Source organism: Alternaria ventricosa (genome assembly GCF_023758065.1).
Source record: "Alternaria ventricosa strain BMP 2768 chromosome Unknown scaffold_4, whole genome shotgun sequence".
NCBI lineage: Eukaryota > Fungi > Ascomycota > Dothideomycetes > Pleosporales > Pleosporaceae > Alternaria > Alternaria ventricosa.
The window spans coordinates 1614519-1635237 of NW_026055684.1; the positions used below are offsets into that span (position 1 = coordinate 1614519).

The following is a 20719-nucleotide window of genomic DNA, read 5'->3' on the forward strand; positions in this document are numbered from 1 at the left end:
TCGCCCATTTGCCTTCATGATCCACCGCGTTTACATCATCTTCCCCGCGCCCCGGCGTGACAATACTGACAAAGTCGCCCGGCATCCCAATAATGCGTTTGCACCCGCTCTGTTTGGGAAATATGGGATGATTATAGGTTATGATGTCGCCAACGCGGAGGTTGCGACCGCGACGATGAAGCGACGAGTATAGTATCCATGGGTGGCCCTTATAATGGTGGGGGATCGTAGGCACCATGGAGATTCCACTGGTGGAGGATATGCCGCCAATATAGGACGAGCATACGTGGAGGAAGACAAAGCCTTTTGCGACGGTGAGCGCGCTACCTGTTGGTGTGTTAGCAAATCGATTCGGAGAACAGTGTTGCAAGTACTTGCGGCCTAGGGTTTGGGCAAAGCCGGAGCGGTTGAGGGTGCTCCATGGTGGCGGCATTACAATCGGGTCCTGAGCTTTACTATCGCTCTAGCATCTTTTGTTTGTGATGTCGTGCCCGCGGCGGTCCACAATGCTAGCGCGGTATTATTGTTAGGCCATCAGGGAGGTCAAAGATGCTGACTTGCGGTGGTCTTCTTGCATGGGAAAGAGCTATCGGGTTTTCGGAAGTTCCCGTCGGAGGACTTGGCATCGTATTAGCCGACATGCCTTCATCGTCAGTACGGATTCCGCGTCACAACGGGGATTTTGCGTCGCAATGCCCCAGGCAAAGCCACTGCGTGTCACCAACCGTCTTACGTGTTGCTCTAGCCAGCTCTCGTTAGATGTTCTTCACTTGGCCAAACCTAGCAGAAAGCTCCATTCGGAAATTGTCACGAGATTGGAACGGGCAATTGCTTGCTCGTCGGCTTCGCAAGTATAATGACCGAGTAGTGTTGGTATAACCTTATGTTTCCGAAGTTCGGTAGACTTGGCATGTAGTGCCGGTGGAGTGGTTGTATAACATGCAGTACGAGAAAGCAGAAGGTATAGTGACAAAAGAGCAACTGACTGGAAACATGCTTTCAACATCTCTACTATTTCTGTTCGTATCGAACGCCATTGCTGGTTTCGTTGATCCGCGAGACTATCTGGTCAATCGACAACACCAAGACTTGCAGGACTGCCTCCACGCAAAAGCCGTCCCTACTACTCTCAATTCCTCCTCAGATTGGACTTCTCTCACCACCGCATTCAACCTCCGTCTCCAATACACCCCAGTGGCCGTGACAACACCAGAAACTCCACAACAAGTTTCCGATTCAATAACATGCGCAGCTGCAGCTGGCATCAAAGTTCAGCCCCGATCTGGAGGACATTCGTACGGGAGCTACTCTCTCGGCGGCAAGAATGGTAGCTTGACGATCGATTTACAGAATTTTAACGAGGTATCCCTGGATAAAGGCAGGTAGCTTACTCGTTTCTTCATGATCTTTGCTAACAGATCACAAGGTACTGGTATCGTTCGAGCGGGAGGCGGCGTGCGTCTCGGAAACCTCGGACTGGGTGTATACAAACAAGGTCAGGCCGCACTGCCTCACGGTACATACCCGGGCGTTGGCATCGGAGGGCACTATACGCATGGAGGCTTCGGATACTCTTCTCGTCGCTGGGGTAAGTACCGCTGTTTTGCAAATATTTGTATTGACTCTAACTAACGTGATATTGTTTAGGACTTGCACTTGACACGATCGTGGCAATGGACGTCGTACTGGCCGATGGAACTCAACTTCACGTCACACGCACTACCCATCCCGAACTCTACTACGCTCTGCGTGGAGCTGCAGATAGCATCGGTATCGTGACTACCTTCTACCTGCAGACCCAGCCCGCCCCGTCACAGATCGTCAGCTACTCCGTGAACTTCACTTCCGTGCTGAAGTCTTCATCTTCCGTCGCCGACGTCCTTCTCCAGTTGCAGAAGTTTGCCCAATCTTCTCCTCTCATGGACCGTAACATCACTCTTGAGATCTACATGAACATATTTGGCACCTTCGAAGTCCGAGGCTGGTACTTTGGCGACCGCACACATTTCTCCAGCGCCGTACTTCCCGCCATGCTTGAGGGTTTGCCCAAAGCTGACAACACAACGATCGCGACCAGAAACTGGCTCGATGCGCTGCAGGATATCGCAGAAGGCGAACCTCTCGTTGAGCCTTTGACTGGCTACAACAACCACCAGACCTTCTACACCAAGTCCATTGTTACGCGAGAGGCAAAGCCACTTACACGGCGCGCACTGGAGAGCTTTGCTGAGTATGTCATTGGCAAGGGATTGAGCGCAGGGTCCCCGTGGGAGACGTATATCTCGCTGTATGGCGGGAGGGATAGCCAGATTAATGTTCCATCGCCTGATAGTGCGGCATATTCGCATCGCGATTCGCTTTGGGTCTTTCAGGTAAACTTCTCTCCTCTCCCCTTCTGACTACACTTATCAGGCAGTATCCCCTAAGCAGCTAGCTAATCCCGTTCTTGATAGAATATCGGTTCCTCGGCCAATATGCTTCCGCCTTTTGAGCCTGGCATCAAAGCGTTCGTGCAAGGACTCAATACCGCCTTGACAGACGCACAGCCCGATGGCGACTTTTTGGCGTACCCGAATTACCTGGATCCAGAGCTGACACCAGCGGAGGCGCATCGATTGTACTATGGTGCTGCGACTTATGGAAAGCTAAATGCGATTAAGGAAGCGGTAGATCCAAACAAGGTGTTTTGGAATCCACAGGCGATTGGGAACTAAGTACCTCTTCTCTAAGTTTTTAAGTGCCTCAACTCGGCCACAATGTCAACCGCAGTGCGAAATAATTATCCTATTCTTTATCGTATAATTTTGCAGTACGTAGATTATATTCGAAAAGCGCGCACTTTATGCAAAACACCTTGATCTGAGTACAAAACCAAAGCTAGTCCCAAAAGAGCAAGGTCCGTTGCCAGTAAGACCTTAACCCCGATAACGCATCCCACTTCACGAACTTTGCGCGACTTAATGTGAACGCGCAAACATGGGTCAGACTGGAGATGAAGTGATGGGACTGAAAAGCCCAGAGCAGGCTGCTTTGCGGTGAGTGTGTCATGGATGAGATCATTGTGTTCTCTCCCACTGATCATGTGCGAAGGCCTGCACCAACTGGTCTCGATGCGGAAGGGACATTGCAAGATGCTGTAAGAGGTGCTTCCTTTTCCTCTTCATACTATCAACCCCATATCGTTCTATTGTCTGAGTGGTCAAAAGCACGATGCAAATCGCGCGGCTAGTTCCTCTGGCGATTTCTCAATCTCATACCATGTGCCCCAGATGTCGTAATGAACATGGAGCACTTCGATGTATCTTACGATCTTGCATCGCCACTAATACTAATCTCAATCAGACCTGATAACATCTTACCACGACCTCAACTCCTCAACAATCGACATCCTCACCACTGAACCCTCACCCCTACAATTTATGCGCCACGTCGCCCGCAACCGCCCCTTCATCGTCCGCAACGGAGCCAAAGACTTCAAAGCCAGAAGAACATGGAATACCTCGTACCTGAGAACTGTCATGCAAGGTCAAAACGTCAACGTAGCAATCACCCCGCACGGAAACGCCGACTCAGTCGTCTCCCTCCCGTCAGATGGCGCGATATTCGTAAAACCGTATGAGACCGAAGAGCCCTTTGAAGACGTCCTCAACAAGATCCAACGCCAAGAGCAAGAAGAAGACTACAGCGGTCCAACACGCTACGCGCAAACCCAAAACGACAATCTACGTAACGAGTACTCCACGCTCTTCGCCGACGTACCCAAGAGCATCCCCTTCGCGCGCATAGCTCTCGAGCAAGAACCCGACGCCATCAACTTCTGGCTTGGGAACTCGTATTCCACGACTGCTCTGCACAAAGACAACTACGAGAACATCTACGTGCAGATACTGGGGCGGAAGCATTTCGTTCTCTTGCCGCCTGTAGAAGCGGGTTGTGTTAATGAGAAGAGCGTCTTAGCTGCGACTTACACTCCGAAACGGGAGGATGGTGCGTCGTCTAGTGCGCTAGAGAAGGGTGATCTGGTTATCAAGGTCGATGAGCCAGAAGAATATGTTCCTTTCGCGACATGGGATCCGGATCAGCCTACCACGAACACTACACCTTACTCCCAGTACTCGCAGCCACTCCGAGTCACGCTAGAAGAAGGCGATATGCTTTACCTACCCGCACTATGGTACCACAAAGTGAGCCAGAGCTGCAACGAAGAAGGGATCTGTTGCGCAGTAAACTACTGGTACGATCTCGACTTCAGCGGCGCGTTTTGGAGTACTGCGAATTTCGTTCGGAGCGCTGGGCTACTGAGCATGGGAGACAAAACTGCAGTACAGGGACAAGACGAGACACGATCATAGTGTGTATATCAACAAAAGAAACAAACTGTACTACGATTAGGGGTATCTCTAGGATCTACAGTGACAATCAAGTCCAACGCCATGCCGATGCTTCTCTAATTCTCATCTCCGTCTACTGTCAATGCTTGATTTTGACTTTAATGCCCACGCCCCTGGCGCTCTGCCATACACTGTCGCTAACTTTGACGGGCAACTTCCGTCCTTTGAGTCTCTGGTCTATCAACCATAAACCCACGACGAACTCGTATCTGCTCAACCTTCCCACCCCTCTATTGTCTACGAGGTCCCAAACTTCCTCCAATACGTGTGTGGGCAGTCGACTTCTCGTCCATATCTCTTTGACGAGAAGATTCAATACGTCGGCTGATGGGTCATCGTCGGGTGGTGCGTTATCCGGTGAGGGTATGTGACGACCCTTGTTGGCAGCCCATACACCTTCATAACGTTTCCGTTCCCGTTCGGTTATCTGGTCGCGCCATCGCTTTCGTGTCCCTTCGTGATGCTTGTTCGGGTGTTTCCGCCCCTTGATGCCCATAATGCGTGTGCCCTTTTTCTTGTACTTGTCGACCTTGTTGTCTTCCTCATCGGAGGATGACGGTTCTTTGCGCATTGTAGTTCGCAGCTTGCCGGCGCTCTTCGGAGGGGATTGTTTAGGCGGCGAGGGCGATCGGTGGAAGGGCGAGTGGTGATGATGCTGTTTGCGCGGCGGGAAAAGAGGCTCGACTGACATAGGCCGAGGGGCGGGCGAGACGTTGCGAGAATGGGAGGCTAGGGCGGCGCCCATTATGGCGCTCGACAGAGACTCGCCGGTCATGTGCTGGGTAATCTGCTTGACAGATTCTCGCTGGTAGTTGTTATGGTACACTGAAGGCGACCCAGTTCTGTTGGCTGACATTGGTCGACGCGGAGGCGATAGCTTCTGTAGTGGAGCCATCGAGGCTGGGTTCTGGCTCTGGGTGCGAGGCTTGATCTGTATCGGGGCTGAAGGTTGGAGTTTGTTCGCAGCTGGCGCAGGTTCAGTCTTCCGCGCGGTCGATCGTCGCGGTGCAGGCAGAGCAGGTCTAGGCTTCTCGTCCTCCTCCTGGTCTTCTTTGGCTGACTTGAAAGACGTGGGTGTCGACGGTGACTGATAGCTTTCTACAGACGCAGACACTCTGCGGCGCTGTAAGGACGATGACTGCGTTGTGTCCTCCGACTTGGGCCGTGTTTGCCGCGAACCTCTCCGCTTCGGCTTTGAAGGTGGGGACGTGGATGTGTTGATTGCTGCCAACTGCACCGGCTTCTGTTTGATTGGGGGAGACTTGAGAGGGTCCTTCTTGGGTGTATTGAAGTATGCCTGATCGCTGCTGCCATCAGCATATTGTGGGGGCAGCTGGATCTTGTGCTTCGGTTTCGGCTTGACGGGCGGCGGTGTCTGCGTTCTGACTCTCTGTAGGGGTGCATCATCTTTCGGCTCGGGAGGCAGTTTGAACGCACGTTGTGGCTTGGGCGATTTCACGGGGGGTGGTGAATTCTGCGCAACGCGTATCGGTGCGGAAGGCTGCTTCGTGGGTGTGCTGGGTCGCGCCTGCTCAAACATCTTCACGAGCGAGTTCGTTGGCGGTATGGACGTCTCGTCAGTGGCCTTGTGTTGAGGCTCTGGTCGTCGGGCATTGCGCGCAGCTGCAGGTGACTCCAGGCTGTCTCTCCTCTTCCGCGACTGTTGTGTGGGCTTCTGAGACTCGAGTCTCGCAAGCACATTCCCTACGCTGCCCGAGGGAGGCAGTGCATCCCGCTCGTTTGGCTGCTGTTCGCTCATGGCGGGCGGAACAACGGCCTTGGCCTGGGGTATAGGCCTCAGAGGGCTGTGTCGAGCTGCCGCAAGCCGTGCCGCGATATTCGAAGGCGACGAGACGCGGTCGGGGTGATCGTCAGGCACGCCCAGCGACGTCGTGCTGTTCGAATGGGATAGGTTCGGCTTGCTGACGCCTACGGAACCACCGGTATGGTCCCTCCGCAAGGATGCCGGATTGCCTGTGCCGACTTTGGTTGCAGCGAGCAAAGCCCCATTGTCTCCTCCCGTATATGTGTTTACCAAAGACTTCGGTTTCGCGGGAGGTTTGGAGAAGGCTCGAGCGGCACCTTGTAGCGCAGCATCTCGTACGTTGTGTTGGGTATCGCCGGTCGACTGCGGGACCCAGCCCTGCTTACGTGCAGCGCTCATTTACGGTCCATTGGATGGTGAGTAATAATGACGTATACGGACAATTAGGGGACGGTAGTGCGGTTGGAAAAGGTGTTTTGGCGCGACATGAAAGCAAAGAAACGAAGGACTAAAGGGAAAACGAGTGTTGTGGAGTCGCAATTCCCCCAGTTTCCAAGATTAGTATCGTCAGCCTTGTGAATCACGGCGTAGGTACCCACTGGCATGGGTGATGCCTTGGGACATGCGCTAGCTCGTTGCAGCCTGACAGACACGTGATCACGCGTATCGCGGCTTCTAGGCAACCACGACTCTGCCTCCGTATACAAACAACCGCTACACCCAGCATCTCACTCCTCCAATGCACTCAAAATGGCCGAAGACATACCAATGCCGGATGCGGAGGCGGTTAGAGAGAACACGCTCATGTACGGTCATGACGACGAGCTCGACGACAAGTACCCTACCCGGCCGCTGAACCTCCACAAGACGCCCCGGTTCCATACCTTATTCACGGACCTATTCAACCCACTCATGGAAACACAGAAGAGGAAGCAGCCAGCGGGAGCCCGTCGAAGAGTTGGACCTCATGGACACTCCAACCTATCACCACATGAAGCGAAACGCAACATAATCGAAAGATATATTGCAAATTGGCGAAAGGGAGTTGGTAACGACTTCTACCCCGCAATGCGTTTAATGATCCCCGAAAAAGACAGAGATCGAGCCATGTACGGTCTGAAAGAGAAAGCAATTGCCAAGATTTTGATCAAGTGCACCAGCATGAAGCCCAAATCTATTGATGCCGACCACATAACGGAATGGAAGCTACCTAGTGAGCTCAGCTCAGCTTCTAATGCATCTGCGGGCGACTTTCCTGGACGATGCTACGATGTCTTGTCAATGCGGCAGATGAAGACCGAGTACAGCGACATGAGCATCGCCGAAGTCAACAATGCTCTGGATAAGCTGTCACAGGTTGGTGCCGAAGAGGAGCAAGTCAAGATTTTCAAGCGGTTTTACCGAAGGATGAATGCGGAGGAGATGACCTGGCTTATCCGTATTATCCTCCGTCAGATGAAGATCGGCGCTACTGAGAAGACACTCCTCGACATCTGGCATCCGGACGCGGAGACACTCTTCAATATTTCGTCAAACCTGCGGCGAGTGTGCTGGGAGCTCTTCGACCCGGAGATTCGTTTGAAGGGCGAGAGCACTGAGCTGAGCTTGATGCAATGCTTCCAGCCACAACTAGCTCAGTTTCAGGACAAAGTAGGCAACTTTGAGAAACTGGTGAACCGTTTCCAAGCAAATGCGGACGATGACACGTTTTGGATTGAAGAGAAACTCGACGGGGAGCGCATGCAGCTCCACATGATTGAAGATCCAGACGCACCTGGTGGGAGGACTTTTGGATTCTGGTCACGTAAAGCCAAAGACTACGCATACCTCTACGGCAGACACTTCGAAGGCGACGAGGCCGGTGCACTGACACGTTTCATCAAAGACGCCTTCGGAAAGAACGTACGGAACATTATCCTTGATGGGGAGATGATCACCTGGGATATGGATAGGGACCACATCGTGAGCTTCGGTACACTCAAGACCGCAGCTATATCTGAGAAAGAGAACAAAACCGACAAGGATACTGGTCAGCGGCCACTGTTTAGGGTGTTCGATTGCGTCTATCTGAACGACAAATCACTCACACAGTACACGCTACGCGATCGACGTCGCGCCCTTGAGAGTGCCGTCAAGGGCATAAAACGTCGTCTGGAGATCCATCCTTACATCGAAGCGCGCTCGCATACCGAGATTGAACCGGAGTTACGGAAGGTCGTTGCAGAGTCATCCGAGGGTCTGGTGCTAAAGAATCCGCGCTCCATGTACTGTCTCAATCAACGGAACAACGACTGGATGAAAGTGAAGCCAGAATACATGTCAGAGTACGGCGAGTCGCTCGACTGCATTGTTGTCGGCGGATACTTTGGCACTGGGCATCGCGGTGGCGCCCACTCATCCTTCCTCTGTGCATTGCTGGAGAAGGACACGATAGTGGCGAAGAACCCACTGTGTAAATCCTTTTTCAAGGTCGGTGGCGGATTCACCCAGGAAGAGTACGCTGAAATAAGGAGTCGCACGGAAGGTAAGTGGCATAAATGGGAAACCCGAAAACCGCCTCCGTTCATCGAGCTGGGCGGTCACGACTGGAAGCAACACGAGCGGCCAGATCAATATATCCGCCCCTGCGATTCCGTCGTCCTGGGGTGCAAAGCAGCAAGTGTCGAGAATAGTGACAAATTCCGCATGGGATACACGCTTCGCTTTCCCCGCTTCCAAAAACTCAAGAAAGATAAGCGATGGGATCAGGCGCTCTCAACACAAGAGTGGCTCGAAGTAAAGAGCCGAGCAGAGACAGAGGTGAATGAGAAGGAAAAAGAGTTCAAGATCGAGCAATCACGAAGGAAGAAAGTCAGGACAACAAAGAAGCCACTGACTGTCGTCGGCAACGATACCGTCACAACACCATACGCAGGCCCAGCATCCAAAGTCTTCGAAGGCCTCAGCTTCTTCATAATGACAGAGCAAATATCCCCAACAAAAAAGTCAAAAGCAGACCTGGAAGCCCTAGTCAAAGCCAACGGCGGCAAAATCGTACAGCGCGACTCCATGGATAAGAACCTCATCATCGTTGCAGACAAGCGACTAATTAAGGTGGCCTCGCTGGAGAAACGCGCAACGAATAACATCGTCAAGCCCGTCTGGATCCAAGATTGTATCAGGCAGAACGAGTTAGACGCTACTCCCATGCCATACCTGCTTCCGTTTGAACCGAACAGGCACATGTTTTATCTTCATGACGACGATCAACTGGACTATGAGAAGAACGTTGATGAGCATGGGGATTCGTATGCGCGCGATGTAGCGGATGTGGATGAGATGAGGAAGTTGTTGGAGGGTGTGTCGGTGCCAGAGGATGATGAGGCGTTTGAACGAGAGGGGTTTCTGAATCAACTGGACGATCACGGAGAGTCGCTCACGCATCTCAAAACACACATGTTTGGTACGGTGAAAGCTGCCGTTCGGAACGATGAGGGACGACCAGATGGTATGCTGAGAGTACAGCTAGCGAGGAACTACATCCAATTCGGGGGCGGCGTGGTAACTGACGACATAAATGCGGAAGGTGTCACACATTTTGTCGTGCTGGATGAGCAATCTCCGACGAGGGACGCAAATAACAAAATCACAGGACTTGCCAGAATCGTTGGCGTCGCCTGGGTTGAAAAGTGCTGGAAAGAGAGCACCATGGTTGACGAGGAGAGATACCAGTGGGGCTGAGCAGCCCCGCAGATGGAGGATTGGTTAGTCACATTTCTTATGATACCACAAAGCGTTCATAGCAATTCCATTATGTTCGTTTCTCAAAACGAGCTCCCACTCGTAAGACCCCGCTTCCAACCTCTCTTCATCACCTCCCCAGTACTCGTCCTCGTCACCCTAAGCTCTCTCTTCTCGACAACCAGCGCCCCCTTGCTCTCCGTCAACCGTTTCCTCAACTCATCCTCCTCTAGGTAATTCGTCTCATTACCCAACTCCTCCCGTATCGCAGCAGAGTAATCCATAATGCTGCGCAAAAGCCCCGGTCTCCTTCCACTCCTGTACATCATAGACCCGCGTCGTGTATCGAGCCACATACCGACCATGATGCAGACCCAGACGAAGTTGAATATCGATACCATGAAGAGGAAGATATACGAAAAACCCCATTGGTACGTTTCGCTGGGCTTGCAAGATCCGTGGTCCAGCAGGTAGTACCCAGTGTAGGAGTGATTCGCATCTGGCCGTTTCTCAAAGGCGTACTGAGCGTACAGAAGTTGAGTGGATTCGCTGAGCTTTTCGCGGGAGCTGTATTCAAAATATTCTGTATCGAAGATTGCGATTCCAAGGCTACGGAACGTAGATGTCGTCCTGCCGTCAAACACCCAATCTGCTGTGATGTTGCCGTTCATCGTTCCATTGGTTATGTTGGAGCCCCTGCCGTAAATATAGTCGATCGAAAGTACTTTAGCGTCTGAGCTTTGTATCTCGGTAACAGTGGAGCTCCAATCGTCGAACTGCCCCGTGTCTTCATTGTGTTAGATGAGAGTCAAGGCCATTTCTAGCGTACGTACAATGGTGGACGGCGTCGATGAGCGGCTGATCATCCGCTGTAACGATAAGCGGTGCTTCCAAACCCACCCTATCCGCGTCCTCGATCATGTAAATCACTCGCTTGAGCCTGCCCCATTCCATGAGATTGCCATCAAAGTCCTCGACATAGGGCTGGTAGGTAGTGATATAACCCGTCATGGCTGCCATCAACGTTGGGAACGCGATTACATAGAGGGTTGAAAGCAGCATCGAAAAAAGTGCGAGCCAACGGAACAAGCGCTTCCAGGTGCACGCTCCATAAGCCAGGAACTCTTTTCCTAGTACACCGAGGGTGGCCACGGTTGTTGTCTCGAAGGCTACAGCAGCGTATAATTTGTAGGAAGTGTGATGCATCTCCATGTGATATACGAGCCATTCATTGAAGACGCGGTAATTCACCCATGCCAACAAGAGTTGTCCGCCTCTTCCAATGATCAGGTCCCATGCGACATCGATGACCTTTACCTGCGTAAAAGTGAGAGCACCAAAGCTCAAGTTCGGTGTAAAGAAGTAGGAGGAATCCATGATGCGCCATGTTGCTCCGGTGGCTTCTTTCCAAAGGCCGTTCGGGTAACAGTCTCGTCCCATGATGTAGCCCTGCGATACCGTTTCCGCCGCAGCAGCGAGGCCGACAATGCAGGCGAGCGCAAGAGGGAGTGCCAATAAGATGATGGTTACTCGCCATGGGAAGGGTGACCATTTCTCCCAGAATGTCGTTCTGCGATCTTTTTCAGGCCATTGGTGAGGCGAATCGGACTTGGCGTCGCTGTGGTTGTCGGCCATGGTGAGCAGGTCAGCGCTCCTCCGTGCATCGTCATCAACGTCCTGGCGAACGGCAGAGAATTGCGTCGTAGATTTCATTTCTGAAGCGAAGTGGTACACGATGCATACCAAGGAAATAAATCACGAGCGGACGTGGCGGCGTCAGCCTTATCTGAGGCGACTTGTAGATCGGGCGTATTTTCAGGCGTCCTGCTAGTCCGGGGATTTGCGCAAGGCGCAGCGCCCGCATTTGGGGGCCAAATACCTACCAACGAAATTAACTTTTCTTTCCGTAAGGGCTGAGTAACTGGCGGCATGTCTCAGTTAGTTGCAGTAAGTCAATGAGATGGGTGCGTCATAGAGCTTGTTGATGAAATCGCAGCGCCGACGACCAAGGCAGCTGCAACGGTGCGATCATCTTGGAGAGCGAGCATGCTGGGCGGCTGGGTTGTCCGAATGTGTTCGCACGCATGTACAGAGACTGTTTCCTGTCGATTCTGTCTCAAAAGTTGAGCATAGGCATGTGGGCTCATATGCGAGTGCCGTGGTAGAGTACTTGTAAAGTCTCCTGGCACGCCCGCCAACCTGGCCCCAGGGAGGGAAGACCCTCACGCCAAGGCACTAACAGCACAGTACCCACCGGTGGACCAGAGAGACGTGAAAGTCATCAACCTGCAAGTAACCTCCATCATTCTACTATATAACATAAAAATATCCCTCTGAGCGATAGGCGGTCTCACCCCGGATGCGCAATGAAGTATATATTGAGTTCTCGCCGGCACATAGCTAGGTTGGGTATAGCGCCGCGCACCCCGCTCCCCAGCAGGGCAGGTACTGAGCAAGGAGGTACAAAGGCTGATAGCACTTTATATTGTCTCTGGCAAGATGATTCGCTCGTAACACAACCGTCACGCGACAGCCGTCGAACATAATACAATGCCGCGGAGGCAGACTTGCGTTTATCTGTCCCTGCGACAGCAACCTTATACATCCAACCCCCCCTACTGTTGTCGCGTTGCACAAACCAGCCACATGAGAAGCTAACATGGCAAACGTCTGGACAACCCGTACAGTGCTCCTGACAGGCCTCGTCATATCCCTCCTCGGCGCCTTCTACATCTACCAGTCCCCCACGCCGCTCAACTTCAGCATGCCGCATCCAAGTTCTAGCGCAACTAGCATACCCGGATTAGAGTTTACAATGAGCCAAACATCTCGATCTCCGCCCACTCTACTCGTCACGCTCAAGAATTCAAGTCCAGATACCCCTTATACGATCTTGAAATGGAATACACCGCTTGACGCTTCAGCACTCAGCACTGGCGTTTTCACGGTTACTGAGTCGGAAAGTGGGGAGGAGGTGAAGCAGACTGTTTTGCAGGTTAATCGCAAGATGCCGCCACCGCAAGGGTCACTTATTACGATTGCGCCTGGGACGGGGGAAGAAGTTGAGGTCGTGTTTGATAAGCCGTGGATGCCTGAGCTTAAGCCGGCGAAGTACAAGGTTCAAGCAAAGGGAATATGGAAGGGCGTTTGGGGGAAGTATGGGGATGAAGTCACGAAGGAAGAGTTGCATGCTTACGCTGACAGCCCGTTCAGTGGATGGAGGTTTGCGACGGGTGAAGTGGTCATGGAAGTGGAGTGAAGAGATCAAGATGACGAAGCGGATAAGGTGACAAAACACTTTACAGTGTTTGATGCTTCTGTAATGACAGATCCTTGTTCGTTGTTCGTCGACTAGCAGCCTGCTGATAGCCTGACTGCGCAGCAGCGGTTATATACATTCTTTCTCCTCTGTCGCATCGCCCCTTCGCTTCAGCTTCATGGTTTCCATACTGCCACAGTCCAGCCCAGCCGAACCATCACAGGATCTTGCATTGTAGCAATGTCTGCCACAGATACTGCTCAACGTCAGTACCCCATCGCCATCGTATTTTCGAGTTCACATACCTTGCTTGGTTTGCCCATGCGTTCTCTTATCGAGATTCGTGACTTGTTTGACGATGTTGATGAGAAGGCCGATGAGCCGAAGGTTGATGAACCGTGAGATGATGTGCGTTCCATCTTGTGTAGCGACTAAGTATGCGCGTGTGTATATGTTCGTGTGTGTTTGAAACGGTCAAGAAAAGGAAAGACGACTCGATATGTCCAGCAGTAAAGAAAGTGGTACAAGAAGGAATGACTTGATGATACTTCCTCAACCTGGCAGCGTAAACCCAAAATATATACTCAAGTACCTACCCAAACCTTCAGCCCAACTCGCCATCAAGTTTGGTTGATCGCCTCTCCCAGACCATGCCGATCCTCACCTATCGTGTCGCGATACCAATCTACAACCCACCAGCACCAAAATTTCTCTAAACTCTAAACTCTATTCCAACACCCGGATCAATAAGCCACCCAATAGCGACCGCGATACCCATCCAACGCGCCAACGGCATCACCCGCTAGAAACCGTATTTCCGCCTTTCCGCCTCCACGCGAACGAAAAAGCAAAGAGGGACATGCAGATGGGGCCAGGGCCAGCACGTCTAGCTGAGCAATTCTGAAACGCGGAGCATGCGCGCCAACGGCCTACCCCGTCTGTAGTTCGGATTCGGTGCGAGGACCACAACGCGGTTTAGCTTGCGTACATTTGGAGCATGCGAGAGTGGGGATATGCAGGTATGTCTGAATGGAGAAATAGCTGGTGAGGAATAGTGGGGATGGAAATGTCCGCGGAGGGCGGAAGTTAATCATCAGGATCTTTGGTGATGCGTTGGGTTGTTGCGCGATGCGCGAGGTTTGCGACGACTCGTGCAGATGACCCACCGGCATAATTCTTGGTCGGGGAAAACTTCGCACTTTGGGTGAGCATGTTCGTGTTATTGAAGAAAAGAGCGCGCCTTAAACTCAGACTTGGGTTTGATCTTGGTTTGCCCTGATCATTGGAAATGTACTGAGATCTGGTATGCAGGAAAGTTGCGATAGCTTCGAGTAAAGACAAAAACGTTCCAGCACGTCCATCGCACACAGGTCAAGAAAGTGAGGCTACAGTACCCTCACGCAACCCCATCGATTGCCATCTCAATTCCCATCAAGCCCATAAGCTTGCAATACGCGTTTCGCGACGCCCTCCCCACTCCAATACGCCCCCGTCACCGTCCCCAATGCAACAAACGGCGCGCAATGCTCTCCCGCCAACCAAACACCGCGTTCCGGCACGCCTCTTCGTAACGTCTCCACATCTTCGTCACCCTTCTCAAGCCCGACCTGGAAATTGCAGTAGGAGCCGTACCCGGCGAGTTCGTCATTTGCCCAGGCTGTTGCTAGGATGGCTGTAGGGGTGCAGGAGGGGTCTTTGGGATTGTAGTTGGGGAGTTTGGTGTAGTAGGGTGCGAAGAAGGAGTCTAGGAGGGTGTTATGCTTTGATTGGGGATTAGAGGCGAGCAGTTGCGCAATGTGCAGGCTGGTTGGACCAAAGATGTAGAAGAGGAGGGTTGGGTGTGCTGAGCCTTCTGGTAAGGCGGCCAGGTTGACGGCTTCTTGGTCCCAGAATTCGGGGTTTGTTTCAGATGCATAGGTTGGATGTGTCCAGTGTGTGAAGCCTGGGTAATGAGCTGGGTTGACTGGTGAGTCTGTCGCTTGGTGGATGGGCGCCGTCGTTGCTGTTACGTTTGGTTTGTTGAGATCGCGGGACGCGGATGGCGAAGTTGAGTCATTGGTGATGGGCTCATTCCAGAAGGCTTTTGGGAAGCTGATGTACACCTTGTCTAGATGCCCGTACCCTAGACTTCCAACAGCCTCTGTCAGTCGTTTCGGTAATTCTGGAACGAAAGCCCCGAGATTACGCTTTAACCAGCCCAGTGGAGCTGTCATGATGACCTCGTCAAAGGTCATGCTTTGTCGACCTTCAACTTCGACGGTGACGCGTGCATTTTCGGTCTTATCTCCGGACATGATCCGCTGCACTTTATGCTCGAACAGCATCGTCGCGTCCTTCAGTGCCGGCTCCGCGATCTTTTTCAATACCTTGTCGTACGTGGATGCGACAAAGAGGTTCTCGCCGTCGATACATTCTTCAAGCCAGAAGAACTTCAGGCTCTGTCTCTGAACGGGCGAGCCGACGAAAGCGCCCCACATCTCTGCCATTTGGAGTATTGTTTGCTGCTGCTTTTTTGCTTCATCGCTTTTACTGGGAAACATCTCTACGACCTGCTCTTGGAAGTAGTCAAACAAGCTTTTGTCCACTGAAATCGTAGCTGAGGTCTCGTTTGACAACTTCATAGCTCGTTCAATGATGGTCCAGACGCGTTCGGTGTTCTTTGCCGCGTCTTTGTCCGACATGTGGTTCCCTTGGCTGTCGAAGACTGATTGACGGCCATCCCAGTTCATGGTAGTGGTTTTGGTTTCTTTGGCCAAATCCAGTATAGGGTTATCATCGGTGCCATGTATCCAATTCGGGCCACTGCCAGCGCGGTAAGTTTGTAGAAGCTACATTGGAAGTCGCGAACTTACAGGTCAACCCTGTGACCCAGCTCATCGCTTTGACATAACTGACAGCTCATTAGCGTTTGTCAAAATGTACATAGCTGGTGAGACATACTCTCCCGCCAACCCTGTTCCTCCCTTCTAGTATTGTCACTTTAGCGCCCTGCTTCAGCAGCAAATCCGCACATCTCAACCCAGCGACACCAGCGCCGACAACGCAAACATGCGGTATCTTGCCTGCCGCTCTCCGCATCATATTCGCCTCATCCATGTAGCCGTGATTATGTGGCGAAGTAGACAGGTCCTTTGATATTCGAGTCTGCCTCTCGGGCGTCGTTCTATCAGTGGCGATGTCAGCCCTGCGAACTGCGTTCTCGTTGCCAATGTTTCCCATTTTGATAATGTGCGAGCAAAAGTGATAAGACGATTGTATGGGAAAGGATGAACGGGACCAAGAATGAAGCAATCTAGCGTAGCCAAGTTTATGTTGGCAAGCAAGGCTGCCAGATCAGTTCCAGCGATACGCTGATCCGAAAATGAAAGTACGCCGTGGTTGCCACGCTAGTGGCAATGCGTAAACCGCGCCGCAGAGCAAATCATGCTGACTGCAAACGAATAGGATTGAGGAGACGACAGGAAATAATGCTGGAAGAGAGGCTTTTGTTGGCGAGAAGGCTGCCCAGGTGCTATACAAGCGGTAGTCTAGGTGGCACGGTACCTCAAGCGCGTATAGCCGTTCACGTACCTTGGAATTTGTCTAGCCTGGAAGAGGAAGCGGTTCGTCGAGCTTTGGTCTTGTGACAACTGCGAACCAATGTATTGTCTCAGTAATGCCAACGTGATGCTATTATGTTGGAAGTGAGGCGTGATAAGATGGATGTTGTACGCTGTCAGGCGTATGCACGTCAGATCGCGAACGGCAGGCGCGACGCTAACCTTAGTTAGTGCCACGAGGCCGAACCAGGCACATGATTGGACGAAAGAGAAGATAAACTTGAGCGCAACGCTGTAAATTTCTATCTGAAGAGTACACAACGAGTTTTGTCCTCGTACGTGGTGGCATATTATTGCCGTGGTATCATATCTCATCCATCATCCATTAAGATCGTCCATTCCCCCACCTTGCATCTATTTGTCCTTAGAGCCGATGTGAAGCTTGTTCTTCATCTTCTCCTTCAAGTGCGACATCTTTCCACCCTTCTCCTCGCCGCTTGGGGATGTAGTCAAATCGGCAGACTCGGACTTGCGACCTGAGTGCTCTCCAGTCAAACCTGCGGCACCGTCAGTACTACCCCGACTTTGTCCGGGTTCCCGTGTCCACAAACCAGAGGCAGCATTCTGTTTGGCAGCAGCGGCTTCGAAGTTGCTGCTGTCAGAAGGAACGCCTGTTGATGTCCACTCTGGAGTGTCGCGGTTCGCAGAGGCCTTCTCGGCATCAGTCTTAGTGTCGGTACCAGCGCCACCCGCGTATGTGCTTGAAGCACCGGTTACAGAGTCGGGAGCAGTGGTCTTGATGGCGGGATCAGGGCTGGTAGTTGTGGTTGCCGTGGAACCAGGAGCCGCAGGAGTAACATCGCTGGGACCAGTAGGACCAGCACCTGGCGCACCTGAACGGCTGATGTCGTCAAGTGGGGTGTCCTTCCAAAGCTTATCCGTTACTCCAGCCTTGTCCGTGATGCCAGTGGCCTGGGTTGTAGAAGAGGTAGCGCCAGTGTTTGACGTCGCAGCGTCGGGGTTGAGGGGGACGATGGGCATGCCAACGTAGGACGGGTCCTTGCTATCCGAGTAGATCTTGGGGTCGGTCGATGTTTCGGTCATGGTCTCGGTCGGTCCCTTGGTGGTAGGGTCGAGCTTCAGGAACTCATCTGTGCCAGAGGTCTTCTCGGTCGCCTTGGCTGTGCGATACATCAGTATGCTGTTCTACTATCCGTCATTGTCGTATACTTACCATCGTTGCCTTGGTCAAAGGGCTCTGTTACAGTCCCCTTACCGAGCTCTCCAGAAACTGGCTCTTTGCCCGCAGTCTCGTTGTTCGAGTAGTCGAGGAAAGTTCCCTTATCAGCCGTCGCTAGAGGGGTCGCTATGAAGCGGGGTCAGCATGGGTCGTCCAATGCGCGAATTCGTGAGGGCTCACCAAGATTGCCCTGGTCGTAGGGCTGAGTGACAGTGCCCTGACCCTGCTCACCGGAGATAGGCTCCTTGCCGGCAGTCTCGTTGTTCTTGGTCTGGTCGACTGCCTCGTCGGTCTTGGTCTGGTCGCCGTAGATGAGCTTGGAGGCAGCGCCAGCAGCATTGCTTGCGAGGTTGGTGATGGTCTCCATTCTGACTGTGTTTTACAAAGTTCAATTGTAAGAGTAGAGAGGATGAAGTGGGGGAAACTGGGTATCGTGAGTATGCGCGGAGTCAAAGAGTCCGTGTTGGCGCGTTATGAAGGCAGGCACGCGGGCAGTGACGTAGGTTCCTGCCGTGCCTGCGTTTGTCCCTGTTCTACCCAGGATTAAGCCACAGCCAACATCAACACCAACGGGGCAATCTACAGCGAGTGACGATGTGGGGCTCATTTCAAGCGTATACCCTGATTTAACCTCAATCAAGCACGACAATGCCGCCAACATACCAATTAACCTCATACACTACAGCGGCCCGGAGCAGCGTCCAGGCGCTCTCAATGGCTGGCATGTGCGGGTATCTGGACTTAGGTCAAGGCGTACCACCCTAGATCTTGGGCTTCGTAATCGTGATCAGCTTGCTGCCCATGCTGGGAGCTCGAATCTCGGCCGCGCTGGTTGAAAGCGACGCGGCTGGGTTGACGTCATAGCTGACTGCAAACATGTCAAACATGCGTCTTGGCGCGTCTTCGCGTGTGCCGCGATCATGGCCGGCGCCCTGCACATGCGACTCTCTACGCAAGAGTTTCGACGTTCTCACATTGGAGACAAACAATCCAGCACGAATAGACGAACTGCCAGGCGAGATCGCAATTTTGCCCCCAAATGCAGTTCTGCCCTGCTAATCTTCCGTTTCAAATAGACCCCGAATGCCATCCGTCCACTCAATCTCCTCCATATGCTCTGAGCGATCCGCGTCCCACCATCCATCAGACATACCGAATTGCGAGATAGCAACGCATCTGTCGACCTCGCAGGGCCACTGGTCGCACTGCTTGCGCAGGATCTCGTCTATATCCCATAGCTCGTGCATGTCTGCCTCGAAACGCACCGGAACATCGCCGCGCACCACCGCCTTTATAACGTCGACGAAGTCATCGGCTATAGAAGTCATCCCCTGCATGTTTCTCCGGCGTGTCAGTTCTTCAACGCCGTCCTGCCATACCGCAGCTTGGATCATGGCATTGCAGAGAAGCTGATTGGCTTCCTCGGTGGGGCCATGTAAGACCAAGGAGAAAGAACCCGTTGGCAGATCCATAATCCATGGCATGCTTGCTTCGTGTATCCACGCTGCAATATCCTTGAGACAGCGCTTCTCACCGTAGGAACGCTCGCGGCGATTAGGGATAAGCACAGTCCCCCAGATGTCGACGCGTCGCTCTATCTGAAGCCTAGGATTCTCGAGCAAATATGGAACAAGCCCGCGTGCGTGGGTCTGGGAGAGTTCTAAGCTCGTGTGGTTCTGGGAGATTCCTAAGCTCGCGTAATCTTCCTGGATAACAATTTTGCGCACTTGGGCGCGCTTTTGGGGTGTAAGGCGCTCAAGGAATTGAATGGCAGCTGCCGCTGCCGAGAAGTATCTTTTGAATCTCTTGATGCGACCATCACGGCGAGTTCCGAGTTGTGGTGCGGGTGGAACATATTTCGCGACCTTATCAAGGTCTTTTTGCTCCGGAATCCACCAATACGTGGGCTTCCACTCGATAATCTGGTATAGGGTGTCTCTCGTGTATACCGATGGCCGTGAGCGGCTTCCGCTTTGGTCATTGTCATCATCCTCGTCCTCGTCCTCATCCTCGTCTTCCGAAACCGGGTCATAGTCTAATGGAGCACTCGTGTTGGCGGATGGATCGTACTCTCCAAGAACGAGGCGCTCGAATGCTGGATGCCTCGCGATGATCTGAATGAGATCTTGAAGTATAGCATCTTTGACGAGATAATCCAAGCTAGACACATGGTAAAGGCAGCCTTCTTTCAAGGCCGCTCTACCCTCCCTGATAATCGTTTTCTCTAGCTCTTCCACTGCCGTGTTACCTGGATATCTCGATCGCAGCTCCCTCAAGGCTTCTCGTGTGACAAGGGGATATGCATATGACAACATGATCTGGAGGCACATGTTGCGCCCTTCCAGGAGACCGCGGTAGAGAGTGGCTACAGAGCTTGAAGTCTCAGTGCCAGGAATCTGCGGAAGGACGCTGAATCGGAGCGTGTTCGATTCAAACGCCAAACCGTCCATCTCTTGTGCCGCTCTTTTGCAGGTGTAGATCAACGCGATATCGATCTTTTGTCCATTATGTAGCCGAAACTTTTGAGCCGATGGATCGTAGATATAACCTTGCTCTTGATGCGTGTAGTACTCATAGATTTTATCTCGCAGCTCTCGTGGAAGCCGGAAGAGAAGAGACTGATGTTGATTGTTCATGCTGGGTCCGTCACTATGACGAAGAGGGTCTGCGATGTTGGAAGTCTGCATTGCGAGCATGAAGGCAAGCGAACGGTATCGCAAAGGCCTCCTGATAATGTTGAAGCGCTATCGTTCGGGCAGGGTGGAGGTTTTTGTGTGAGGAAACGCGCAAGTTGGTACGTGTCAG

General features: G+C 52.5%; 7 protein-coding genes across 7 annotated transcripts; 2 read left to right on the top strand and 5 right to left on the bottom strand.

Moving 5' to 3' along the window:
* Nucleotides 1–1401: 1401 nt before the first annotated feature.
* Nucleotides 1402–4352, top strand: J4E93_003222 (uncharacterized protein; the record flags this gene model as incomplete). Its single annotated transcript, XM_049341162.1, has 5 exons — nt 1402–1588; nt 1648–2372; nt 2986–3035; nt 3091–3143; nt 3343–4352. The coding sequence occupies 5 exons, from the start codon at nt 1402–1404 to the stop codon at nt 4350–4352; spliced, it is 2025 nt and encodes a 674-aa protein (XP_049202044.1).
* A 118-nt stretch (nt 4353–4470) lies between these two features.
* Nucleotides 4471–6555, bottom strand: J4E93_003223 (uncharacterized protein; the record flags this gene model as incomplete). The annotated part of the gene is made up of 1 exon (XM_049341163.1): nt 4471–6555. The coding sequence occupies one exon, from the start codon at nt 6553–6555 to the stop codon at nt 4471–4473; it is 2085 nt and encodes a 694-aa protein (XP_049202045.1).
* A 351-nt stretch (nt 6556–6906) lies between these two features.
* LIG4 (DNA ligase (ATP)) lies at nt 6907–9876 on the top strand (the record flags this gene model as incomplete). The annotated part of the gene is made up of 1 exon (XM_049341164.1): nt 6907–9876. The coding sequence occupies one exon, from the start codon at nt 6907–6909 to the stop codon at nt 9874–9876; it is 2970 nt and encodes a 989-aa protein (XP_049202046.1).
* Nucleotides 9877–9959: 83 nt separating this feature from the next.
* J4E93_003225 (uncharacterized protein) lies at nt 9960–11511 on the bottom strand (the record flags this gene model as incomplete). The annotated part of the gene is made up of 2 exons (XM_049341165.1): nt 9960–10663; nt 10710–11511. The coding sequence occupies 2 exons, from the start codon at nt 11509–11511 to the stop codon at nt 9960–9962; spliced, it is 1506 nt and encodes a 501-aa protein (XP_049202047.1).
* A 3045-nt stretch (nt 11512–14556) lies between these two features.
* Nucleotides 14557–16354, bottom strand: J4E93_003226 (uncharacterized protein; the record flags this gene model as incomplete). The annotated part of the gene is made up of 3 exons (XM_049341166.1): nt 14557–15937; nt 15988–16025; nt 16076–16354. 3 exons carry the CDS (start codon nt 16352–16354, stop codon nt 14557–14559), a joined length of 1698 nt encoding a protein of 565 aa, XP_049202048.1.
* A 734-nt stretch (nt 16355–17088) lies between these two features.
* J4E93_003227 (uncharacterized protein) lies at nt 17089–18281 on the bottom strand (the record flags this gene model as incomplete). The annotated part of the gene is made up of 3 exons (XM_049341167.1): nt 17089–17855; nt 17909–18040; nt 18095–18281. 3 exons carry the CDS (start codon nt 18279–18281, stop codon nt 17089–17091), a joined length of 1086 nt encoding a protein of 361 aa, XP_049202049.1.
* A 688-nt stretch (nt 18282–18969) lies between these two features.
* On the bottom strand, nt 18970–20610 carry J4E93_003228 (uncharacterized protein; the record flags this gene model as incomplete). Its single annotated transcript, XM_049341168.1, has 1 exon — nt 18970–20610. The coding sequence occupies one exon, from the start codon at nt 20608–20610 to the stop codon at nt 18970–18972; it is 1641 nt and encodes a 546-aa protein (XP_049202050.1).
* Nucleotides 20611–20719: the final 109 nt, after the last annotated feature.